General features: G+C 46.2%; 1 protein-coding gene across 4 annotated transcripts in view; it reads right to left on the bottom strand.

Moving 5' to 3' along the window:
* mgl (low-density lipoprotein receptor-related protein megalin) overlaps positions 1-25388 on the bottom strand; it is a 148543-nt gene that overhangs the window by 531 nt on the left and 122624 nt on the right. For all 4 annotated transcript variants that reach the window (XM_070219215.1, XM_070219216.1, XM_044396282.2 and 1 more), the window contains exons 5-14: positions 18393-18668; positions 17848-18102; positions 15102-17414; positions 8677-14334; positions 8030-8241; positions 7567-7973; positions 5810-7314; positions 5070-5382; positions 2811-4997; positions 2123-2370 (exon numbers count right to left, since the gene is read on the bottom strand). In XM_070219215.1, the coding sequence (XP_070075316.1) occupies positions 2123-2370; positions 2811-4997; positions 5070-5382; positions 5810-7314; positions 7567-7973; positions 8030-8241; positions 8677-14334; positions 15102-17414; positions 17848-18102; positions 18393-18668 (13374 nt within the window). The remainder of the gene's footprint in view (positions 1-2122; positions 2371-2810; positions 4998-5069; positions 5383-5809; positions 7315-7566; positions 7974-8029; positions 8242-8676; positions 14335-15101; positions 17415-17847; positions 18103-18392; positions 18669-25388) is intronic.

Raw genomic sequence — 25388 nt, forward strand, 5'->3', positions numbered from 1 at the left:
GCTAAACCAAGGCAAATACTGATTCAAAGCATGGATTGTCATACCTTTCTGAACTCGTTATTTAATTTCCTAACGATTGGCATTTAAACCTTGACAATTTTTTTATTTTTAATTTTTTGCAAAAAATCATGGGGTACCCCCTTATAAACAAATTAAAAATTGGCGAAAATTTTATTTTTCTAAAATTACACGGAAAGTTTTATGGATTTATAGCAAATTTTGTTATCTGTTCAAAACAGTATGTATTTTTGATGTAAGACCATTTTTGGACAAGTTACAGCAAAAAAACCAAAAGAAAAAATTCCAATTTTGTCAAAAACTAAAATCCCGAATTTCCAAAAATAAAAACAAAACCCGTTTTTTCGCTATAACAAAGCAAATACAGATTTAAAGTATTGATTGTCATACCTTTCTGAACTCGTTATTAAATTTCCTAACGATTGGCATTTAAACCTTGACAATTTATTCGTTTTTAATTTTTCGCAAAAAATCATGGGGTACCCCCTTATAAAAAAATTAAAAATTGTCGAAAATTTTATTTTTCCAAAATTACACGGAAAGTTTTATGGATTTATAGCAAATTTTGTTATCTGTTCAAAACAGTATGAATTTTTGGTGTAGGACCATTTTTGGCCAAGTTACAGCAAAAAAACCAAAAGAAAAAATTCCAATTTTTGTCAAAAACTGAAATTGCGAATTTCCAAAAAAAAACCAAACCCGTTTTTTCGCTAAAACGTTGCACTTTTTTCGCTATAACAAAGCAAATACTAATTCAAAGTATGGATTGTCATACCTTTCTGAACTCGTTATTAAATTTTCTAACGATTGGCATTTAAACCTTGACAATTTATTAATTTTTAATTTTTCGCAAAAAATCATGGGGTACCCCCTTATAAAAAAATTAAAAATTGGCGAAAATTTTATTTTTTCAAAATCACACGGAAAGTTTTATGGATTTACAGCAAATTTTGTTATCTGTTCAAAACAGTATGTATTTTTGGTGTAGGACCATTTTTGGCCAAGTTACAGCAAAAAAACCAAAAGAAAAAATTCAATTTTTGTCAAAAACTGAAATCACGAATTTCCAAAATAAAAACAAAACCCGTTTTTTCGCTATAAGCAAATACTGATTCAAAGTATGGAGTGTCATACCTTTCTGAACTCGTTATTTAATTTCCTAACGATTGGCATTTAAACCTTGACAATTTATTCATTTTTAATTTTTCGCAAAAAATCATGGGGTACCCCCTTATAAAAAAATTAAAAATTGGCGAAAATTTTATTTTTTCAATATCACACGGAAAGTTTTATGGATTTACAGCAAATTTTGTTATCTGTTCAAAACAGTATGTATTTTTGGTGTAGGACCATTTTTGGCCAAGTTACAGCAAAAAAACCAAAAGAAAAAAATTCCTTTTTTGTCAAAAACTGAAATCCCGAATTTCCAAAAAAAAAACAAAACTCGTTTTTTCGCTATAAGAAAGCAAATACTGATTCAAAGTATGGATTGTCATACCTTTCTGAACTCGTTATTAAATTTCCTAACGATTGGCATTTAAACCTTGACAATTTATTCATTTTTAATTTTTCGCAAAAAATCATGAGGTACCCCCTTATAAAAAAATTAAAAATTGGCGAAAATTTTATTTTTTCAAAATCACACGGAAAGTTTTATGGATTTACAGCAAATTTTGTTATCTGTTCAAAACAGTATGTATTTTTGGTGTAGGACCATTTTTGGCCAAGTTACAGCAAAAAAACCAAAAGAAAAAAATTAAATTTTTGTCAAAAACTGAAATCACGAATTTCCAAAATAAAAACAAAACCCGTTTTTTCGCTATAAGCAAATACTGATTCAAAGTATGGAGTGTCATACCTTTCTGAACTCGTTATTTAATTTCCTAACGATTGGCATTAAAATCCTGACATGTTATTTTTTGGCCATTTTTCGTAAAAAATTATGATTTTTGTCCAAGTTACAGCCCAAAATCGATATGAAAAATCAAATTTTTTGCCAAAAATAAAAATCTTGATTTTCCACCCAAAAAAAATACCCCTTATCAAAACTAATTCTTAAGGATCGGCTTTATAGATCTAGTTATAGCTGTTCATTTAGACTCACCCGAGCCGTTGCCCATGCCTGGATCGGCGGTGGTGCCCGACTGCACTGCATCGTACATCGGATTGGCAAAGTCGCGCGCCTTGTTCGCGTTCACCGTCTGCAGGTTGTAGCCCTCGATGGGCGCCACATCGCCGGCCCCCGGTGCGGATGCCCCCGGGAAGCCGCTCTCGCTGAACTCCACATTCGACCCGTGGCGGAAGGTCACGCTCTGCGACGAGGTCATCGCCGGCATGCGAGCCAATTTGCCACTGGAAGAAAGAGAAAAAATATAATGATATATTATATTGTAATATCAGAACATTTTTTTGTTGCATACTTTTTGAATACCAAAATTCCTTTAATTTTTTCTACCCTATGTATTTAGATAATTTCACAAAAAAAAACATGTTCCCGTAAAATCGATATGGCCATGTAAATTTCAGGTCAAAACCCATATCGTTTTTACATGAAATACTCTTTTCGACCAGGTCAAATTTATCTGGCCGCATATCAAATTGAAATGTATCTTAAATAATGTAAAATCGATATGGCCATGTTAATTTCAGATGAAAACCCAAATCGTTCTTACATGAAATACTCTTTACAACCAGGTCAAATTTACCTGGTCATATATCAAATTGAAATTGAACTTAAATAATGTAAAATCGATCTACGTTTGATATAGATTAGATAGATTACAGATACTTACAAAGGTCTCTTCCGGATGACGTACCAGGCGCCGGCGGCGGCCATCATCACCAGCAGGATGACCATGATGGGCACCACGACGGCGGTGACATTGGCGCCCCCATGACCAAAGGCTCCGGTGGTGCTCGTCTCGCAGTGCTCGCCCCGGAACTCGGCCAAACAGTCGCAGACGAGCTCACCCTGGGCATCCTCCTTGCAGAGCCCGCCGTTCTGGCAGGGACAAATCCTCGGCGCCGGACGCGGATGCTCGGCGGCGGCATTACAGATCACCTCGGCGGTGCTGCGATGCGAGGGCGGCGGACCGGAGGCGTCGGGACAGGCGCACCGATGGCCGCCGGGCACCAGGAGGCAGAGGTGCGAGCAGGTGGAGTTGTCGCACGGATTGGGCAGCGAGGTGTTGTACCGCTTGTCGTGGTAGACCTTCAGGCCGGACGGATTGACGAGGTTGCGATGCAGCACCACCTGCACTCCGCGCCCGAACTTATCCTGGCGCACCAGCTCCCCGGTGTCGCGTGTCATCCAGAACATGTTGGATTCGAAGAGATCGAGGGAAACGGGATGCCTCAGCTGGTCACCCTTCACAATGGCCTTGCGACGCGAACCATCGGCCCGCATCGATTCAATGGCATTCAGCTTGGTGTCCACCCAGTAGATGATGTGATCCTGCGAGTAATCGATGGTCAGGCCGGCGGGATGACGAATCTGCTCGGTGATCAGCGGTCGCCGCTTGGACCCATCCATCCAGGAGACCTCTATCTTGGGCGCGGAGCCCGCATCCGACCAGTAGATCCTGCCCAGCTGTGGATTAACCGCTATCGAAGTGGGCACCTCCAGACCGGCATTCACAATCGACCTGCGATACCTTCCATCCGTCTTGGCCACCATCACTCGACCACGCGGCTTCGAGCCCGTCCTGTCCATTTCCGTCCAGTAGAGATTCGAGGCCAGCCAATCGACGGCCACGGCGGTGGGTTTCGATCCTCCCTTCATGTTCAGATCCTGGGCAAAGCCAATCTTGGCCCTGCCATCGATGGCATTCACCATGTACGAACGCTTGATCGTCTTGTCATAGCTATCCGCCCAAAAGACGATCTGCTGCTGGGCATCGTAGTCCAGTGCCTCGATCCGCTTCTCCTCCGCAATCACATCGAATTCCTCGCGTTTCTGGAGGTCCAAACCTCGGATCTCCTGACCGTTGGCAAATACCAAAATGACATCCTCCTTTTCGGCACGACAAACGCCACTCGAGCCGTCGGTCAGATGGAAACCCTCGCGGCAACTGCACGAGTAGGTGCCATTGAGATTGTGACACTGATGCGAACACGTGTGCTGTCGCGTGAGGCACTCGTCCACGTCGGAGCACTTCTTCTTGTTGTCGCCGGCTATGATGTAGCCGGGATAGCAGGTGCATATGTACCCACCGTCGGTGAGATTGTGGCAGTGATGCTGACACCCACCGCGATTCTGTTCGGAGCAGCTGCTCGTGTGGTGGCAGCCCAACTCATCGCTGGCATCGCCACAATCGTCGGAGAAGTCGCACACCTGCGAGCGTTCGATGCAGTGCTTGTTGGCGCACTGGTACTGGGTGTACAGATCGCAGGGCTTCTGTTTGCTGGCACACAGGGTCATGTTGTTCTCATCACTGCCATCGCCGCAGTTGTCCACACCATCGCAGATTTGATAGCGAGCCACGCATCGATGATTGGAGCACTGGAATCGCCGCAGGGTATCGCAATTGAAGTCACTGCAAACGCTGGGATCCTCGTCGCTGCCATCACCGCAATCATCTGTGCCGTCACAGAGGTCCGACAGCGAGACGCACAGGTTGTTGTTGCACTGGAAACGCGACTCGGGACAGTAGCGACCGCCCGGGAAGCGCGGCGGACAGCCCACCTCGTCGGACATGTCGCGGCAATCGCGATCGCCGTCGCAACGGAAGTAGGAGGCTATGCAATGACCGGAAGCGCACTGGAAGGTGCCGTTTTTGCACTGATAGCCCTCGCAGTGCATCTCGTCCGAGTTGTCGCCGCAGTCGTCCTCATGATCGCACTGCCACCGGGAGGAGATGCACTTGCCGTTGCCGCAGCGGAACTCCGATTCGGAGCACTCCCGATAGCGACCCTTGCAGACAGCCTCGTTCTCATCGCTAGCATCGCCACAATCGTCCGCAAAGTCACACATCCATTGCCTGTTTTGGGTTAAGCATTGGGAATTAGCAAAGGAAAGTTAAAAAGACTTTGAGGATTAGTCAAACACTCACTTGGGTATGCATCGGTTGTTGCCGCACTTGAAGTCCGTCTCGGGATTACACTTGGGGCAGTTCTCTGGCAGCTCGTCGCTGTTGTCCCGACAATCGTCCTTGCCGTCGCAGAACAGCCACTTGGGAATGCAGCGGTAGTTCGACTGACCAGGGCATCTCTGCCAGCCGGTGGTGCAGTTGCGCTGGCGGCACATGTACGCCGGCTCATCGGAATCATCGCCGCAATCGTTGTCGAAATCGCACATCCACAGTTGCGGAATGCAGCGGCCATTCTTGCAGGCAAACTCCGTCTTGGGATCGCAGGTGCGCTTGACTGAGAAAGAGAAGAGAGATCATTAGGTATTGAAAACGCTCCGCCCCACGTTGGGCGCCAAAAGGTTACTTTCAACTTGTTTAACAATGCAGTCTTATTCTGATGCTTAGTTCGTTTAAATTTTATAATTTTAAGAAACTTTATGATTTTATAAGAGAAAAGAGATCATTAGGTATTGAAAATGCTCCGCCCCACGTTGGGCGCCAAAAAAGTTACTATTAACTTCGACATATTATGTTGCTTAGTTAGTTTACATTTTATAATTTTAAGAAACTATGTGATACTATGAGAGAAAGGAGATCATTAGGTATTGAATACACTCAGCCCCACGTTGGGCGCCAAAAAAGTTACTCGTAACTTGTTCAACAAGACAGACTAGTTATGATGCTTAGTTAGTTTACATCTTTTAATTTTAAGAAATACTCACAGCACACGGCGGGGTCCTCGTCGCTGCCATCCTTGCAGTCGGCATCGCCATCGCAGCGCCAGCTGTCCAGGATGCACCTACCACTGGATTTGCACTTGAAATCGGACAGCGGGCAGGGTAGATCGCAATTCTGTTCGTCGCTACGATCACCGCAGTCGTCCACGCCATCGCAAATGGTCGCCGAGGGTGTGCAGTTGGTATTCTTGCACTGGAACGTTCCGGCCCGGCAGTGTCGCGCGGCACAGGTGGCTGGCTCATCGCTGCCATCCTTGCAGTCCTTCTCCCCGTCGCACTTCCAGAACCACGGTATGCACTTCTCATCCCGACCGCCGCACAAATGCTGCCCGGCCGTGCAATTGGCCACGCAAGTCTTCATGTCCCGGGCCAAGTAGAACTGATTGGGACAGGCGCACTTGAAGATCGGAGCTCCCTCCTCGATATAGCCCTCGATATTCAGGTACGTGGACTCCGGCGGTGGAGCTATCAGGCAGAGATGCGAGCAACCGCCGTTGTTGGTGCCACAGGGATTGGTGTAGGGCAGTTGCCTCAGCGGATGATTGATGTGCAGGTCGTAGGGACGATGGGTGGTATTCCTCAGCACCGTGTAGTTGGCACCATGGAACTTGTTGGCCCGCACAATGGCCTTCAGATTCCAGTCACTCCAGTAGATGTAGTCGTCGAAGAGACTCAGTGCAAACACATGAGGCACCTTGCTGCCAGAGAGCACCGTATGCCGATGCCTGCCCTCCAAATCAGCATAGGCTATGTAGTCCAAGTGGGCGTCCGCCCAGTAAATACGATCCGTGAAGTAGTCAATGGACAGGGCATTCGGCCAGGCGATACCGTCGTTCCAGTTCAGGATCCTCGAGAAGTTCGAACCATCCATGCCCATTTTGGCAATGTAGGCTTGCAGATGCCAGGAGGTGAAGTACAGATAACCGATGCCAGGATGCACGACAATGGCACGCGGATCAACGACACCACTCCTCAGGGTCTTGCGTTTGGTTCCATCCAGTTCGGAAACATCCAGGTTCTTGGAGTGCCTGTCCAACCAGTAGAGCTTGCGACCCACCCAATCGATGGCGATGCCCTCCAGTCCATGGGAATCGTGCCTGATCACAGCCTCCCGCTCCGGCGGCATCTCGTCATCTGCCTCCCCATACTTGGCCCGGAATATCGTCTTGGCCGTCACGTCGCAGAAGTACATGTACTCCTCGCGAATGTCAAAGTCCAGGGCCACCACATTCATCAGATCCTGGTGCATCAAATTGTACTGATGTCCATCCACCGACATATTTCGCACATAGTACTTGTTGGTGAAGATCAGCCAGGGTGGTATCTTGTCCTTTCGCTTGCACGTGTGCTCATCGTTCTGCCGCTCGTAGTAGGTCTCATCGCACTTGCAGTAGAATCCACCCGGGGTGTTCGAACAGTGCTGGGAACAGGCGCCCGGCTGCTCCAGGCACTCGTCCACATCCGCACATGCCTTGCCGTCGGCCAGAAGTCTGTAAGGGATGATGGGTTAATGAACTATGTGACTAGGATAATATTAATAATAAATAAATTGTACATTTTTTTTTTTTTTTTTGAATTAGTGATTTGACTTGATCCGTTTTTAACATAAATGTGAGGATTCTAGCGAACTCAAGGTCATAGTTGGTTATAAATAACTTAACAATTTATCGTTTAAATAAATTGTAAAAAAAAAAAACTAAAATAAAAAAAAAAAAAAACTTCCTTTCCCAGTCACAACTCACTTGTAGCCCTCATTGCAGTCACAGTAGTAGCCCGTCAGCGTGTCCACGCACTTGTGGCCGCACTGATTGATCTCCACCTTGGCGCACTCGTCCACGTTGCAGTGGGCCGGCTCATCGGACTCGTCGGCACAGTCGGGATACTTGTTGCACACCAGATTGTAGTCGATGCACTGGCCATTCGTACAGGCGAACTGTCCCTGCGGACAGGTGATGTTCTCCTTGGCGCAGCCCACCTCGTCCGAGTGATCGCCGCAGTCGTCCTCGCCATCGCACCTCGACTGGTTGCGGATGCACTTGAAGTTCTGGCAGGTGAACTCCTGGGCCGAGCAGGTCTTGTACTTGGAGTTGCAGAACTTGCCCTCGTCGGTGCCGTCGCCGCAATCGTTGTCATGGTCGCAGATCCATCCCTAAAAAGTATTTTTTTTTAAATATTTTCCAAGGGGTAGAGTCTTTTTTAACCCACCTTATTGATGCAGCGTCCGTTGCCGCAGGTGAACATGTCCTCGCCACAGGGTTGCTGCGTAGCACAGTTGTGCAGGGTGGTGTTCTCGTCGGCTCCATCTACACAATCCGGATCTCCGTCGCAGATCCATTTTTTGGGGATGCACTGGGCTCGCTGCCAGGACTTGTTCTCCACGCAGGTGAATTCCGTTTCCTCATCACACTTTCGGTCATCTGGGGGTTAAGTAAGGGGTTGATGGTTAATTTAATTTAACTTTTTTTATTTTATATGCCAGTCACATTGAGTTGATATTATTAATTTTCCTCACATACTTAATTACTAACATCAAATATTTTGTAGTTTTCTAATTACTATTATATTATTATTTTATTTTTTTTTGAAGACAGGTCTTGAAAGGTAGTAAAGGAAGTATTCACTGCACTAGAGCTACAAATATTTTGTAGTTTTCTAATTACTATTATATTATTTTTATTTTTTTTTATTTTTTTTTCTTTTTAAGACAGAGGTTTTGAAAAGGGTTAAAGGAAGTACTCACTGCACTACAACTACAAATATTTTGTAGTTTTCTAATTACTATTTATTTTATTTTATTATTTTTTTTTTTTGTAAGTCAGAGGTCATAAAAAGAAGTGTTCAAAAGTACTCACTGCACTGATGCCGGTTGTCCTCGTCACTGTTGTCCAGGCAATCGTTGTCACCGTCGCAAATGTAGATTCTGGGTATGCAGTTGCCATTGTCGCAGGTGAAGAGATCCCCGAAGCAAGTGCGTCCTTCGGACTTGCAGTAATCTGGTGGCTCGTCGGCGCCATCGCCGCAATCATCGTCGCCATCGCAGTACCAGGTGGCCGGAATGCATCGGTGGTTGGGGCAGCGGAAGCTGTTCGTGGGACAAGTTCTCTGACCACAATGCAGGGGATCCTCGTCGGAGTTGTCGCCGCAATCGTTGTCGCCATCGCACAGCCAATAGGGCTCCACACAGATATTCGTCTTCTCGCACTTGAGATGATTCGCCGGACAGGTGGTGTTCATGGGACACCTCTCGTGCGTCTCGTCCGAGGTGGCATTGTCCTTGCAATCGTTCACCCCATTGCACACCTGGGCCTGGGGAATACACCTGCCATTGCCGCAGGTGAACTCACCATCGACGCAGGGCGGATAGGTGCAGCCCAGCTCATCGGAGCCATCCTTGCAATCGTTCTCGTGATCGCACTTCCAAGACTTGAAAATACACCGACCATTGTTGCAACGGAACTCATTCGGCGAGCAGGAGTGATAGGCACAGTAGTTGGGATCCTCATCGGAATTATCCCCACAGTCGTCGTCGCCATCGCAGGACCACATCCTCGAAATGCACCTGCCATTCTTGCAGTAGAACTTGCTGGCCTCGCACGTATTATTCCTCGGTGCACACATCCTTCCCTCGTTCACCACCTTCGTATTATCATCGCATTTGCACTCGGCCTTGCCATTCGGCGCCGGGTGACAACTCTGGGCACATCCCCCATTGTTGATCCTGCACGGATTCACATTGCACTTCTGCCGATCCGCACTGTAGATGCGAATGTCTCGCGGCGAATCCTCCAGTCGCTTCACCATCTCCACCATATTCGCACCCGTGTGCTTCTCCGCCCGGTAGACACCGCGCAGCTGGAGATCCGTCCAGTAGATGTAGTTACGGAACACGGTGATCGCGAAGGGATATATGGTGGCGGCCACCAGGAGCTCCCTGTTCTGACCATCCAAATCGGATCGCTCGATCTTCTCCCTCACCGCATCCGTCCAATACAACCTCCTCTCATCGTAATCGATGGCCAGGCCACTGGGCTGCGACAGGTCCTTATCCACGATCGCTCTCTTCAGAGATCCCGCCATCGTCGTGCGGAATATCTTGCCAGAGGTTCCGAATCTTCCCCAATCCGTGAAGAACAGCGTTCCATTGCAGGGATCCAGGACAATCGCTCGGGGACGCTCCACCCGGGCAATCATCACCAGTTCACTGCCATCCAGATTCATCGCATAGATCGAGTTGTTCGAGCTGTCCGTCCAATAGATCTTCGACTGCGTCCAATCGTACGCAATGCCCTCGGGATTGATGCCCTTGTTCAGCACCACCGTGATGTCATCGTGTCCCGGCTTATTCGCCTTCGTATAGGCGATCTTGGCCCATGGGCGAATCTGCGTATACAACATTCGATTGTCCGCGAAATCAAAGTCCAGACCCACGACATTCGTGAGATTAGTCAGCGGGGTAAAAGGCACCTCCGTGGAATGGGGATCGAGGTTAACGGCTCGAATTTCGGTTCGTGTGGCAAAGACCAGATACTCGTTGACCACCTCGCACTTTCGCTCGTCGGCACTCAGCTTACCCGTCGCACACTCGCAACGGAAATTCCTGCCCGATGGACCGGTGGCTCCCCCTTCGGGTGGGAAACTGAAGCACAACTGATCGCAGCCGCCGTTGCCCAAGTGGGCACAAGGATTGGTATCGTCCTGCGGCTGATTGTTGATATTGTAGATCGCAATGTCCCTCAGCTTCTCCAGATTCGTCCTCACCCTGGTGGCCGTCTCATTAGCACTGTGCTTGGAGGCCTTGAACACGGTCATCAGGTTCCTGTCCACCCAGTACACGTCGTTCAGATAGACAGCGATGCCCATGGGATTGGGCAGATCCCTCCGAATGACCTTGCGATTGGCCCCATTAAAGGAGATCTTCTGGATGGTGTCCAGTTTCGAGTCCACCCAGTAGATGTCATGCGTCTGCATATCGATGGTTAGATCGCGTGGCAACGAGATCCCCGACGTCACCAAAGGCGTCCACTTGCTTCCGTCCAGCAGAGCTTTCCCAATCCTCGGATGCTGACCATAGTCGATCCAGTAGAGCAGCCTCTTCACGGGATTCACCGCGAGTTCACGCGGTGCATCCGTGGTGGTCTTGACCAACACCTTCCTATTGCTACCGTCCAGCCAGCAGACCTCCACGTAATTCTCATGCGGATAGACATTGGTAAAGTACATATTACCGGCCACCCAATCGATGGTCAGTCCCCGGATGCCATTGCTTCCGATCCCATCCTTGACCACATGCTGCAGATCGGTGCCATTGGGTCGCGACCTGAAGATGCCATTCCAGTAGCCCCGATTGTATTCCGCCCAGTAGATCCATTGCTCCCGATACATGACGTCCACGTGGAGGATGTGATGACCAGGTCCGCTCACCGGAACCATGGCCTCTGCACTGTCACTTAAGCTATATCCCCTGATCATGTCCAGCTGGGAGACGACCGCGAAGGTCTTGTAGGCCACGCAATTGATCTCGTTCTCCTTGCGATAACCAATGCCGCAGGAGCAGGTCCTCGTAGCTCCCGATCCCGGAATGCAGAGATGCTTGCAGCCGCCGTTGTTCGTCTGGCAGGGATGCTGCATCAAAGCGCGCTTCTTGTAGATCATCATCGATCTCAAATCCGATTCATTATCCACAATTGTCTTGGGATTATCGCCATGCGGCAGATCGATTCGCACAATCCGCTCGTACAAGGGATCCAAATAGTATAGTCGGTGATCCAGGATGCCCAGACTCCTCGGCTTGGCCATCGGATGCGAGTCCTTCATCACAATCAGCGTGTGATCAGCTCCGTTATAATCCATCGAACCAATCACCGCCGGATTGCTGGCACTGTAGTAGAGCATCTTCTTCTCCGTGTCCACGGCCAGCGATTCGGGATGGGCAAAGTCCTGGAAGACCACAATGGGGTTCTGCCCATTCATGTCCACCCTGCCGATCTTGATGGGCACCTCCAGCACGCCCTCGTCGATCCAGAAGAGCTTGCCGTCGGTGGGATCGAGCACTATTTGCTTGGGTCGCGACACCGAGTTGGCATAACCATCGTTGGCTAGGATGATTGTCCGGTACTTTTGCTTTCCATCCACTCGCACTGCCTCGATATTACTGGCCACCCGGTTGCCAATGTAGAGATTCCGACCCAACCAATCGAAGGCAATGGTGTAGGGTGCTCCGACAATGCCGCTTTCGGTGCCCAGGAAGAGGGTCTTGTTGCCACCTCCGTATGGTGTCGTATAGATAGTGCAATTCTCGTCATCATCCTCCCTGCCCTGCACCCAATAGAGGGTCTCTCCCTTGCGATCAAAGTCCAGGCCAGTGCTGCTCTCGATTCCAATCACCGGAGCCAAGGCTCCTGCCCTCGCATCGCCACCATTCAGCGGAAGATCCACTATCTGCGTGCCCTTGACGACCATCAGGAAGGGATTCTCCTCCTCGATGCAGCGACCCTCGCTGAGCAGCTTGAAGCCCGGCTTGCACTTGCACGAGTAGCCCTCCGAGGCGCTGGGACTCAGCAGACACAGATGCTGGCAGCGTGCTGAGGCACAGGGATTCGGGGTCATCGGCTGCAGGGAGGCATGATGCACGTGGATGGACAGCGGTTGGCTAATCAGGTGCGAAACCACCGTCTGATTCTTGCCCCTAAACTTATTCGCCGAGAGAACCCGATTCAATTGCCTGTCCGTCCAGTACAGGGTATCCTCGAAGAGGGACAGCGAGTGCGGATGCAGGAGGTAGTGACTGCTGGCCAAAACCTGCTGTCTCCCGGTTCCATTGTAGTAGCAAAAGTCTATAAAGTCCAGCTTGGAATCCGCAAAGTAAACCCGCTTGGTGGCTATGTCCAGGGTCAAACCATTGGGCCAATAGATCTTCGTATTGATGATCGTCTTCCTCATCGTTCCATCCATGCCGATCCGCTCCACCCGCGGATTCTCACCCCAGTCCGTCCAGAAGATCCATCTTGCCCCGGGACTCGGATCGATGCACATGCCTCTGGGCTGAGTGATGTTCTCTCTAACAAGAACCAATCGATTCGAACCATTCTCCGCCGACACCTCGATCGTGTTCAGCTTGCTGTCCAGCCAGTAGAGATTCTGGGCTATCCAATCGTAGGCCAGTCCCTCCACCAGATCCAATCCCGTGTTGATAATCTCCTGCGGTTCCATTCCCCTATCCAATCGCGAGATCTTCTTCAGCTTCATGTCGCTCCAGAAAATGGTGCCCGTGTGCATGTTCGAAGCGGTGGCCACCACATTCTCCACTATAATGGGCACCCTTTCCAGTCCCTGTTCCTTGAGATCGGCCACTAGGATAGAATGCCTATTGGAGATGATCAGGAAGGCGGCGGTGTGATTGACTGCCTTGCAGGTGTGCTTATTGGGCTCCAAAATGTAACCCTCTTGGCAGGAACAGAAGTACGAGCCCTTGGTGTTCGTACACTGTTGAGAACAGAGACCCGGGGGATCGCATTCATTAGTGTCTATACAGGTATAGCCATCTTCTCCGATCTCCGAACCAGGTGGACAGATGCACAGAGCTCCATTCGGGGTCTTCTGACAGAAACTGGAGCACTGACCCGCCTGATGTTCGCACTCGGCGAGGTCGCAACCTTCACCCTCATCGGAACCATTGGGACAATCGGCGGTGTCATCGCAAACGGAGGTTATGTTCACGCATCTCTCCGAGACCCCGGGACATTGCCACTGACCGTGGGGACACTTGAAGGGCGGCGGAACACAGGCATGCTCGGCACCCTCATCCGAGTTATCACCACAATCGTCCTTGCCGTCGCAAATGTAGGCCTTGAACACACAGTTCGTGTTGTTGCACTTGAAGAAGTTCTGGGCACAGGTGATCTGACCGCAGTCCTGCTCATCCGAATGATCCGAGCAATCATTCGAGCCATCACAATGCCAGGCGATGGGTATACAGAAGCCAGTAGACTTGCAGCGGAAGTGCTTCTCGAGATTACACTGATTCGGGCCCATGGGCGGGCAGCCCACCTCGTCGGAGCCATCGTTGCAGTCCGGTATGCCATCGCATTTGTACGACTCCTCGACGCACTGCCGCAGATCGGCGCACTTGAACTGATTGGCCAGACAGGAGATCGGCGGACAGTCCTTCTCGTCCTGCTTGTCGAAGCAATCGTCGTCGCCGTCGCACACCCAACTCTGCGGTATGCAGTGACCCGTCCGCGGACACGTGAACTGGAAGTAGGCGCAGGTCTTCTCGGCACAAAAGTCACCCTCATCGCTGCTATCCCCACAATCGTTCTCGCTGTCGCACTTCCACATATTCGGAATGCATCGCCCATTGGCGCAGGCGAACTGCGAGGTGCCGCAGGTCACGTTGCCGCATTCCTGCTCGTCCGAGTTGTCGCCACAGTCGTTCTCCTGGTCGCAGCGGAAGTTCTGCGGAATGCAGCGGCCCGATCGGCACTGGAACTCGTTCGATCCGCAGGTGGGTTCTGTGTGGGGGGAAAGCACAGGAGGATTTAGTAGGTAAGTTCAAGAGAATACAATAAAATTGACCAATGAAGATAGTTCACTAACTATAAAAACTAGTACTTTAACAATGAAAATATTCGTCCTTGTATTTCTTTTTGCTTTGCGTTCTGTCATATAGTTAAACCACTATTAAAATAGTTACTATAGCTTACGGGATGTGTGTATTTAGTTTTTGTACCTTGAAACCATTTTAAATAGTGGTTTTACTATGAACAATACGTTACCCTAACGTAACTTCTTTAAAATAAAAGTATGCAGCAGTAATTTTACAAATCTTCTGCGTTGCCTTATTTATGATTCCCAACTGGGTCTAGCCCTTCATGAACCAAGCACAAGTCAGATTCTGAGTCAGTCCTAATGACTTCAAAAAATTACTTCAAAACTTATTTTCTGTCTATTAATTAAGTCTTCTATTAAGTCTTTAATATAATTCTTTACTTTATAAGTTGTAGGACGAAGTCACTTTTGGAAAAGGTAATTGGACAACTTTGGACAAATTACTTTGCTGCAGAGAAATAACTATAAATACTTGTATATGCACTATAAAAATAGTAAGTTAACTGCAATTTATGGTTTGGGCACATTCAATAATTTTTTACAGTTGCGTAACTATTTTTTATAGTCACCCTTACGTTTAAGTATTACGTAAGAGTAACTATTTACTTGGTAGAATTGACAATTATAACAGTTAATTTTACCAAGTGTTTTTTATACTATATAAACTCACTCGTGCAGTTCTGCTCCTCATCGCTGTTGTCCAGGCAGTCGTCGTCGCCATCGCAGACCCACGACTTGGGAATGCACCGCTGGTTGTTGCACGTGAAGTCCCAGGAGTTCGGGCACGGCTGCACCGGCGGCTCGGCACTCGGATCGGGGATGCAGCTCATCTGATCCTCGGCCAGCCGCTCGCCATAGGGACACGAGCACCGCGACTGCAGGCGACCAAAGGAGGGTGTACCTCCATTCGTTGTAGCATTCCCTCCTCCAATCGGAACCGCAAAGCAGATCTTCTGGCATCCCCCGTTGTTCCGGTGACAGGGTTGCGTCTCCGCGATCCTCTGAACCTCGTGACTGTACACCTTAACCCCATACAGCCTGTTGGTCTGCGGCTCCCTCACCATCATCTCCTCCTGCTCGCCCGTCAGCTTGTGCAGCCTGATAATGGCATCCAATCGCCAGTCCGTAATATACATCCAATCGTTGTGGATGACAATCGAGAAGGGATGTCGCACCAGTCGCGAGTTCACTGTCTTGATGTCCGTGCCATCCAAATTGGCATGTTGAACATGGTCTAGCAAGGCATCGCACCAGTAAACCCTATCCTCCTTGAAGTCAATAGACAGACCATTGGGCCATCCCAAAGTGACGTTCTTGAAGACCAACAGACCACTGCCATCGGTGTTTGCCCGCGTGATATTCGCCGGTCGATCCCATTCGGAGAAGAAGATGAAGCCGCGATTAGGGTGGACCACAATGGCCCTTGGACGTTTCAAATTCTTCAGCAGAGTCCTGCGATGAGTGACATTCCTCGTGGACAAGACATTCAAGGTGCCCTTGCGTGAATCGATGTAGTAGAGATTCTTAGAGGCCCAATCGACAGCCAGTCCCTCGACGCCCTCATTTTGGGAGGCCAAAACAATCTCGCGACCTGTTCCATTTCGATGCACCCTATAGATCACATCCTGCAGAACGTCCGAGTAGTAGATGAACTCATCGCGGGCATCGAAATCCAGGCCAACGAAACGAGCTCGGCGGGAAACCACTGGCATAATGGCATCGCTGAAGCCCTCGATCACGGGCTCTAATACTTTGCCCTTGATAAATCGCTGTTGCGAGTACATGAGGAACTCGCTAACCGGTTTGCAAAGCTTCAAGTCCGTCTCCAGTTGATAGCCCGTCGAGCAGGCGCAACGGAAACCCAATCCCGTGGGAGCTCCCTTGACCGCGGTGACGATGCACATATGATTGCAGCCACCATTGTTATTGCCACATGGATTCGAGACCCTCGGTTGACTCAGTGCATGCACCGCAATGATGCCTTTGGGCTCCCGAATGTCCTTGGACTTGTGGGTCACCTGAATGGAGGTGGGACCCTCGAACTTGTCCACCGACATGATGCCCTGCTTGGTGGCATCCGTCCAGTAGATGCGGTTTTCGAACAGAGCGAGTCGCGAGGGACTAGGCACTTGCTGTCCTCGAAGGACCATAACCCTATGACCACCCTCATAGTCTACCGACTCAATATAATCCAGCAGGGAGTCGCACCAGAAGACGCGCTTGGCAATGATGTCCACCGTCACGCCGCTCGCCTTGTAGGCAGCCTCCGAGACAATCGAACGGGCATGGGTTCCATCCATGTGGGCACGGAGCACTTGACCACCATCCGCCACGAACATCAGACCAGCCGTGGGATCCAAAGCGAGGTCGGCGGGCGAGGTGAGGTTTGAACCTAGGACCACGGCATGCCATTGACCACTCAGCTCGAAGACATCGATCTTCTGACCCACCAAATCGGCCACATATATCTTATCGCCCACCCAATCGACGGCCAGAGCTACGGGAGCCCAGGTTCCGGGTAGCGTTTGATCGAATGGCGAGACAGCCTTGTTCTGTGCATCCAGAGGCAGAGATTGAACCTTCCTTGTCTTGATGTCCGACCAGTAGAGCGTATTCCTCGCATAATGGAAGGTCACTCCGGCCGCAGCGGTGGCATTGGCCAGTACCATAGGTTCACTGCCATGCGGCTTCATTTGCATTATGGCACGATCGTGGGCGAAGATCAGCTGCAGGTTATTCGCATCCGGGGCAATGCACTTGGAGTCGTTGATCAGCGTGTAGCCCTGGGCACACTGGCAGGTGTACGAGCCCAGGGTGTTCGTGCACAGCTGGTCGCAGTGACCCCACTCGGCGCACTCGTCGAGGTCCACACAAGTTCGGTTGTCCGGGGCCAGCGATTGACCAGGTTTGCAGTAGCACACGCCTCCGGTCAGCGAGGGTCCGCACTTGAACTCACAACTCAGAGCTGGGCAAGAGGCAATCGCTGGAAGTGGTAGGGGAAAATAGTATCAGTTGAAATAGGTTACATTTAAAAATTTTTTTTTTTATTTATTTATTTTTTTTTTTAAGAAATCCTAGTTTTTGGCTGGCAAATGAATTTTTAATTTTAAAATATAATAGTATCATTTAAAAAAGGTTACCTTTTTGTTTATTCATTTTTTTTTAAATTTTTTTTTTTTTTTTTTTTATGAAGTTCTAGTTTTTGGCTGTTTTACAGAGATCTAAATTACAAAGAAAAGAATTTTTGAATTTAAAAAGATTAAATGTAAAATAAGAAAAATCATGGGGAAATTTAAGAAGATAATATAGTAAGACCAAAAATCGAAAAATGAATTCCTATATGCACAATAGCTTCGAAGTTCCTGAGAATATTTGCTAGTAGAGGATCGGCTTTCCCCTGAGGAATAGATACTCACAACAGTTGGTCTCCTCGTCGCTACCATCCTCGCAGTCCCGCTTGCCGTCGCACAGTTGGGACTTCAGGATGCACTTGGGTGTTCCGCTGGCGCCTCCTCGTGGACAGAGGTGCTTGTTGTCCGGACAGGCGATGGCCGTGCAGTTGGCCTCGTCGCTCTTGTCGGCGCAGTCGTGGTAGCCATCGCAGTGGAAGTTGTACGGAATGCATAGGGCGTTCGAGCACCGGAACTGGGCGTGGTGGCAGGGCGGGAAGTCTAGAGATAAAAAAATTAAATGTATTAGTTAAAACGAGGTAATTAGAAATAAATATATATAGATTATTTTAAATATAGTATATATAACAAATACAGAAGAGGTTTCCCGCGAATTCTTTAGTTTTTTATCACATATCAGTTATATTAGAAAGGCAAGTAAATAATAAAGTTATATTATAAAAAAGTTTTCCCGCGAATTCTTTAGGTTTTTTTAAGAACTTCTTTTTGTTCTTCATTGAATTTAATTTTCCTAATATTATTTAGAAATTTGTTTTGTCAATTCCACTTACTGCATCCCTGTTCGTCGGAATTATCGCCACAGTCGTCGCGGTGGTTGCACTTCAGAGCGGCATCGATGCACTTGTGTCCATTGGCGCAGCGGAACTGGTCGAGGCGACAGGAGACGCCGCTGCAGCCCTCCTCGTCCTTCCCGGTGCGGCAGTCCAGGTAGCCGTCGCAGCGTTTCTCCTTCGGCACACAGGGTCCGGCCAGGCGGGCGCCCTCCGCGGGGGCGGCTCCATTGGGGGCGTTGCAGAAGACGTCCGTGTGCTGGCACTTGCGGTAAGCTGGAAAATTAAAGGAAATTATTTAGAAAATTTAAAAATAAATACATTAGAATTAACAGCAAACCCTAAAGAATATAATAATTATTTAATAACTTATTGATTGTTTTAAAGAAGAAAGAACATCAAAGGCATTTAATATATGCAGAATATAAATCATTAATCTTAGATTAATCCAAGTTAATATTATACCATATTAAAGTGGCTCAATTGCATATTTAATTTATATATTTTGAAGGCCTCCGCCACCCCATTGTTTTGGAATTTTGGCCCAGCACAAGCACCCCCTGAGATAATAATCTGTACATGACTGCACTCAATTAGGCCTCATTTCGTGGCCCTCCATTGTGATTAATTGCATTTGCATCGAGAGTTAAGCTCTTGACCCACAGCCCTTCGTCCATAGAAGTTGTATGGGGCCGAGTCAATGGCTCAATGGGGTTTCCCTGGATACCGATGCCCTGCCCATTGTCCAAGACAGAAGCCCTTTCTCGGTCCATCAGCCAGCCAGCCAGCATTTTAATGGGGCAGGGCCTTAAAAATGGCAGGCCAAAACTATTTGTGCTGCCAAAGACATTAAATTTTGATGCCAGACATTCGGTTGGGGCTCCTGGCTGGGCACGCATGGCGTATACATAATGCATGGCCGCTGTACCAATGTCGGGCGTGATTGTCTGTCCGTTCGTTTGTCCGTTCGTCTGTCCGTTCGTCTGTCCGTTCGTCCATCTACCCCGGATTGTGCACTTGAGTTGTGTGTGTCGGCAGGCAAAAGTGCTATAAATTATCGAGTAGTTGGTTGCAGGACCCTCCTCCCGAAAGCCACACAAAAAAGGGATGTCGCTGGGGAAAAGATGGAGGTCGAGAGTACCCCTTACTATCCAGATTATATAAAATTATTATTTTCAAGATCTCTAGAAATCTTAGGGTCATAAATATAATAATATTAACAATTTTTTTTTATTTTAATTTGCAATCCACTAGCTTAGCATTATGTGTAATCAATCCTGGCCATATAAATTTACAGGGTATCGGGAGGAAACGGAGGGTGTGGACCTGTCAAGGGTTCGGTTAACAAGAAAGAGGTAGCAGGGAAAGTCGTGCATTTGAATGACTAAATTAGAGCGACTGCTGGCGAATCGGGGCTTTAAGAAGATGATATATGTGTGTCTTTGGCGGGGACATATGTTAGTATACAGCAGGGTGAACATGCGATGGGTTAAAAAAAAAATACTAAGTTGGGGTACCCTAATGGAATTCTTTGTTAAAATAGGATGTAGGTACACCCAGAAAAAAAAATGACCTAAAATGTCAAAAAATGGCCTAGAATTTAGGTAAAATTGGCCTAAAACTGGAGCTAAGTCCTTGAATAGCCTAAAATTTAGGATTGTATGACCTAAAATGTTAGGCCATTAATGGCCTAAAATGGGGTAATTTTTGGCCTAGATTTTAGGTAATTGGCTGCCTTAAAATATGAGAAAACCCCTATCAAAAATTTTAGGCTTTCTTTGGCCTAAAAATTTGTACTGAAAAATGTTTCATATTATAAAGTAAATACAGAGAAATTTATAGCTAACTCGAGGTCAATGTCGGCTTAGTCTTCAAGAAGTCGTCATTATTCCAACACACAAAAACGAGCGAAGAGGCTTCACAGTTCAGCAGTGAAATCGCTGTTTTATTCAACGATGGAAGTGGGTTACCATGCAAGCCGCGCTATAACTGGTTGGGAATTATAGCGTCGCTAGAACGGTATCAGAGTTCCGTGCAAATTTATTTAGGTAAAATTCATTAATTTTAAGGCCCACGATGACCTAAAATATTAGGCTATACGGGACCTAAATAGTAGGGCAAATATACCAAAAATTTAAATTTTTAGGCAGTACATGACCTAAAAAGGAACTTTTAGTCCATTTAAAATGTTTTAGGCTATGCATGACCTAAAATGTTGTCCATCATTTTTCTGGGTGTAGATACTGCTTCTTATATTGTTATTATATTACTATAATATTATGCTACGATATGGCTCTTTTAAAATTTAAATAAAAATAAAGTTATTGAAAAGAATAAAGTTTTTTATAAGCAAAATCAAGTTTAATCAACCAACTGCTGTTCTTAATTATAAAGTTCTTAGTTTCTCCCAGGGAGTTTCCACTGTGGGTGCTTTTGGGTTCCAGTTGATCTATGCCTGTTCCCCCTTCCTGGACATCATAAACTTGGCAACGAGTATTTTATGGATATGTCTCCCGCTCCTTGAGCCGCATTCCCTGGCCAGGACTCCAGCTCCATCCTGCAAAGCATTCCCAATCCCCCCGATTAACTCCCGGAACATTAGCGTGGAACTGGGGGCCACAGGACCCCAACGGGAGCATCCCAGTGTGGCAGGGCAAACTTAATTAGTGCAAGTTAAACAAGCCAAGTTGTATAAATATTCCCCGACAGCGCAAAACTTTCTCCAAGCAAAACAATGGAATGCGTATCCTGCGCTGCGTCTGTGTAAGTGTCCTTTCCCTGTCTGTGTGCGAATGGGTGTATATGTGTGTGTGAGTGCAGGTAAAAGCAGTGCAGAAAAATAAATTATATAAAATATACACTTAACAGGTGTGTGGCTGCGAATTAAGTTGGCTTTAAATATTTTAATCTCAATTATGCTGTTTTTCTTAACCTTTTAGCATTTACAATTAATTTTAGAGGTGTTTTTTTTTATAAAATAAATTACAAAGCCGAAAGTTAAGATCTATAACCCATTTTTATTTTTTTATAACGCATACGTCTCGTGGGATATTTGAAATTCCTACTGCTTTAGTTATTTTTAGTCCAATAATTTATCTTTTGATAATTTAAACCTTGTATATAGTAATTTTTGTTGTGTAAAACTATCTGCTTTGTTGGTGCTCCCTGCTGCTTTTCCTATTGACAAAGTGGAGCAGCGGAAGCGAAACTTTGTGAACCTCCAACTCCGTTGATCATAAAAATGTGTCACGCACTCGGGGCAACCCCTCCACTTTCCCCCTGCACACCCCCTCTATAGAGAATTCCCACCCCAACTGTCTGGCATTTAACATGTTCTCCTCTGCTAATCCTTCGACCCCTTGCAATTTGTAGGCGTGGCCATGGCCAAAAGATTTACGCCAAACAATTTGTTGCAAACTCGCTTTCTTTCCCTTCCCTATTTGCACTTTTCCATTGCATTAAAGCCATAACATAATGACAAACGAGGGGCGTGGCCAAATAATAATAATAAAGTTATAATGAAAACTAAATGCACCGCAAAATAGGCGTGTGACCAACATTGTGACTATTTAATGTGTAAAAAATATTATTTTAATCGAACGCAATATTATATCGAAAATAGTAAATATTTCCATAGTTTTATATTTTTTTAAACTCTTTCACTGTTTTTTTTTCACACTTTCCTCCTAACTAATTTTCCACTTGCTTCCGCTTGGCTGCAAAACTTTTGGCCCTAAACTTTAACCAAAAAGCGCGGGGGTTTCTGCATTGTTGTTGGCACTTTATAAACAACACCCACTGCCTTTCGCATTTTTACTCTTTTTTTTTGTTTTTTTTTCTCTTAAACCAAACACTTTCTAATTGGGTTCTCTGGTTCTTTCGCTCGCTGTTTTCTCAGCATTAACTTTTATTGCAAGCCAAGACTTTTATGCGTGTACCAAGGCCAAGAAGAGGGGCTTTTCGGGGGAGGGGTGGTGGTGGTGGGAAGGCTTAAGGGGTGTGTAATTACGCGCGACAAGTGCCACGCCCCCTTCCCTTTCCGCCCTCCGCCCACCGCACAGTCGCGTCACGTTTAGCTGCAGTCAAATAAACGTCAGCTGCAATCGTCGCCACTCAGAGAAACTCGGAGAAAAAGGGGAAAGCTCAAAAGAGAGAGAGAGGGGCGTAGTGGGGAGGGGGCTTGACAGTTTATGAGACAGTTAACAGTGCTGAAAACTTGGCTCTTGAACCGCCAAAAATGGTAACCCACAGAGGACAGCCAAAGGACACGGGTTTCAAGTTAAAAACTAAAGAAAATATACTTTAAAATTGCCATTTAATGAGCTAAAAAATAAGTACATTGTTTTAAATATCTGGATTTTTTAATATACCTTACATAAATCCTAAGTAAACAGTAAAATAAATAAAAATGATTTATTTAATCATAAATTTGTCTCTTTTAGGAGAAATAAATCATTTTTAACTGCGATAGTTATAGTTAAATAAATAAATCTTTCAAAAACCTATAGCCATTTTAATTTTGATTTTTGCGAATAACTCTAAATAATATTAATAACTAGTGATTTGCAAATGTAATATATCATTTTGTAATTACATACTTTAGATAATTTCTTCGAAATATTTGAATATATATTTTCTAGATTTAATTTGTCTTCTTTGTCGTCATCACTGAAGGATGGACAGTTAAATGAAATGAGGTGGCTATAACATTAAGTTCTGCGGACAGGTATTGAAGGGGTGTTTCGAGGGGCCTCTGGTAATGACGGCTTAAGCTCCTCGCTCTCTTTGGTTTTACGCACTTTTTTACGCAGCAATATCTGCCTCATTAGATGCTGCCTGCAATTAAAAGCGAAATGCGGAATGTCCGCCAGGAAAATTCCCCACTAAAACCCCTCGCCCCTTTTTTAGCCGTAAACAAGTAAAAGTGCTTCAGCCTCTATTTATGCTTCAGTTTCAGCTTGTTGACTTGCGACCGCAACGCTGCGAAACGCGAGTGAAAATAGTCGGGTGGAAAATGGGTGGAGTGGGTAGATAAGGTAACTTCCAAGTGTCTTTCCTTTCACAGCAGACGTCTGCTGTTTGTTCTCACAGTTATTAGTTGCTTAGGAGGTGTTCTAATGCCCACAAGTGCTGAAGCATAAAGGCACTGGAAAAAATGATATCATCCAATTTTGTTAAACATTTTTAAGTTAATTGTAGAAGCTGTTGGAAATGAAATTTATATTTTATAAAATACTATTCCAAAAAATAATAAAATACTATTCTAACCTTATAAACTAATGCATTCAATTTCAAAGGAATTTTTTTAGTTTTTTCCCTAATTATGTTTAGATTCTCTTTAAAAAAAAAACATACTAAAATATATTATTTCCCAAATAAAAACTGTACAATTGCTTAGCAACGCTCCAAACTCTAAAAATCTAATTTGCAGACAAACAATCTGTTTTGGGTGACAACCGCAGGCGGATCCCTTGATTTTAATTGCACGCACCTGGGGAAATGTATGCAATTTCCATCGCCATGACTACCTGACTACCTCACTGACTACCTCACTGCCTACCCAGATATCCCTGATATCCTGATAGCTGTGTGTGTGGACTATCTCTGCATCCACTTCCATTTCCACATCCACATCCATCTCCCTGCTCGCACAACACCTGAAGTAATTAAATAGTTGAAATAAGCCCGCTCTAATATTTATATGCCATAAATTAAGCAAACAAAGGCGAACGAAGGCAAACAAACACAGATACACACACACACACACACACATAGGGGGTTCTAAGGGCTGCCACCATGGGCGGGGGTTGGAAAGGGGGGATGTCACCCTGACTGAAGAAGACGACGCGTTGACACGTACGCAAAATAAATTTGTTAAGAACGCAATAAGAGTGAACATTTTGTCGCCATTTAAGCGCGATAAATTATTGTGCAACAAAGTGCGACAGGGACAGGAAAATACATGGCGCGGGCGCAGGGAAAGAGAGGGAATACTCTCGTTTCACGCCAACATCTTATTAAATTAAAATGAAATTTAAACTTGATCTTGTGCCGGCAAAACTTTCAGCGCCAGAAAGGAATGACTATCTAGCCAACTCTTCTACTTTTTGGCATCAGAGTTGCCTATAAAATAGCTGAAAATAGTTTAGCCTAATATTTATTATCAGAAGAGGATATAATATATTACAGTTTTAATAATAAAAACTAATTTTGTTTATGAGACTTTTTGGAAATATTAGACTTTAATTTTTTTAATATTTTCTTTTTTGCAATGTGATAAGAAATTGGTAGTTTTAAAAAGAATTACACATTTAGTTTGTAAAGTAAAGTTAAGATTAGTTATTAAAATACATTTTCGGGTTCTAAATTTTTTTTATTTAATATAAATTATAGATTTTTGGTCTTAAAAATTCTCAATAATTTTAAATTAGTAATTAAAACTTGGCTTTCAAGTTAGATAGTTAGATAGCTAACCGATCAGGCCCGTTTCGAGCGGACAAATTGGCCTTCTAGCCGGGTGCTTAGGTGTGCGAGCGGGACGGCCTGTGGCGGTGCGAGGGAGAAGGTGAACGCAGGACAAAGTTGTGGGGCGTTTGTCTAGCCGTTTTCCACATTTTCCCTTGCCCCTCGCTTTCCACCAAATCGGAGTTGGAGTCGTCAAAGCTGCCAGCTGAACTTGCACAAAAGGATGCCGGAAAAGCGGCGGGTGGCGGTAAGGCGGAAAAGTCGGAAAAGCGGGACACTTGGAAATTGGTCGCCTCAAAGATATTTAAATATTTGTTTGCCAGTCGGTGTGTGTGTGTGTGTCTGTATGAGTGTGTGCGGGTGCATAAATCTTAAATAACAAGCAATAAATGCTCTACAAGTCTTGGGCACTTTTCGGCGATTTGCATGGACATGCTGCCATCCTGCTCTGGCCACTATCCCCCTCTCTCTCTTTCTGGCCTTTCTTCTTAGGACTCTCTCGGCAAACTTTTAATCAAAATGTGCGGCTCA

This window comes from Drosophila takahashii, chromosome X, assembly GCF_030179915.1.
Source record: "Drosophila takahashii strain IR98-3 E-12201 chromosome X, DtakHiC1v2, whole genome shotgun sequence".
Lineage (NCBI taxonomy): Eukaryota > Metazoa > Arthropoda > Insecta > Diptera > Drosophilidae > Drosophila > Drosophila takahashii.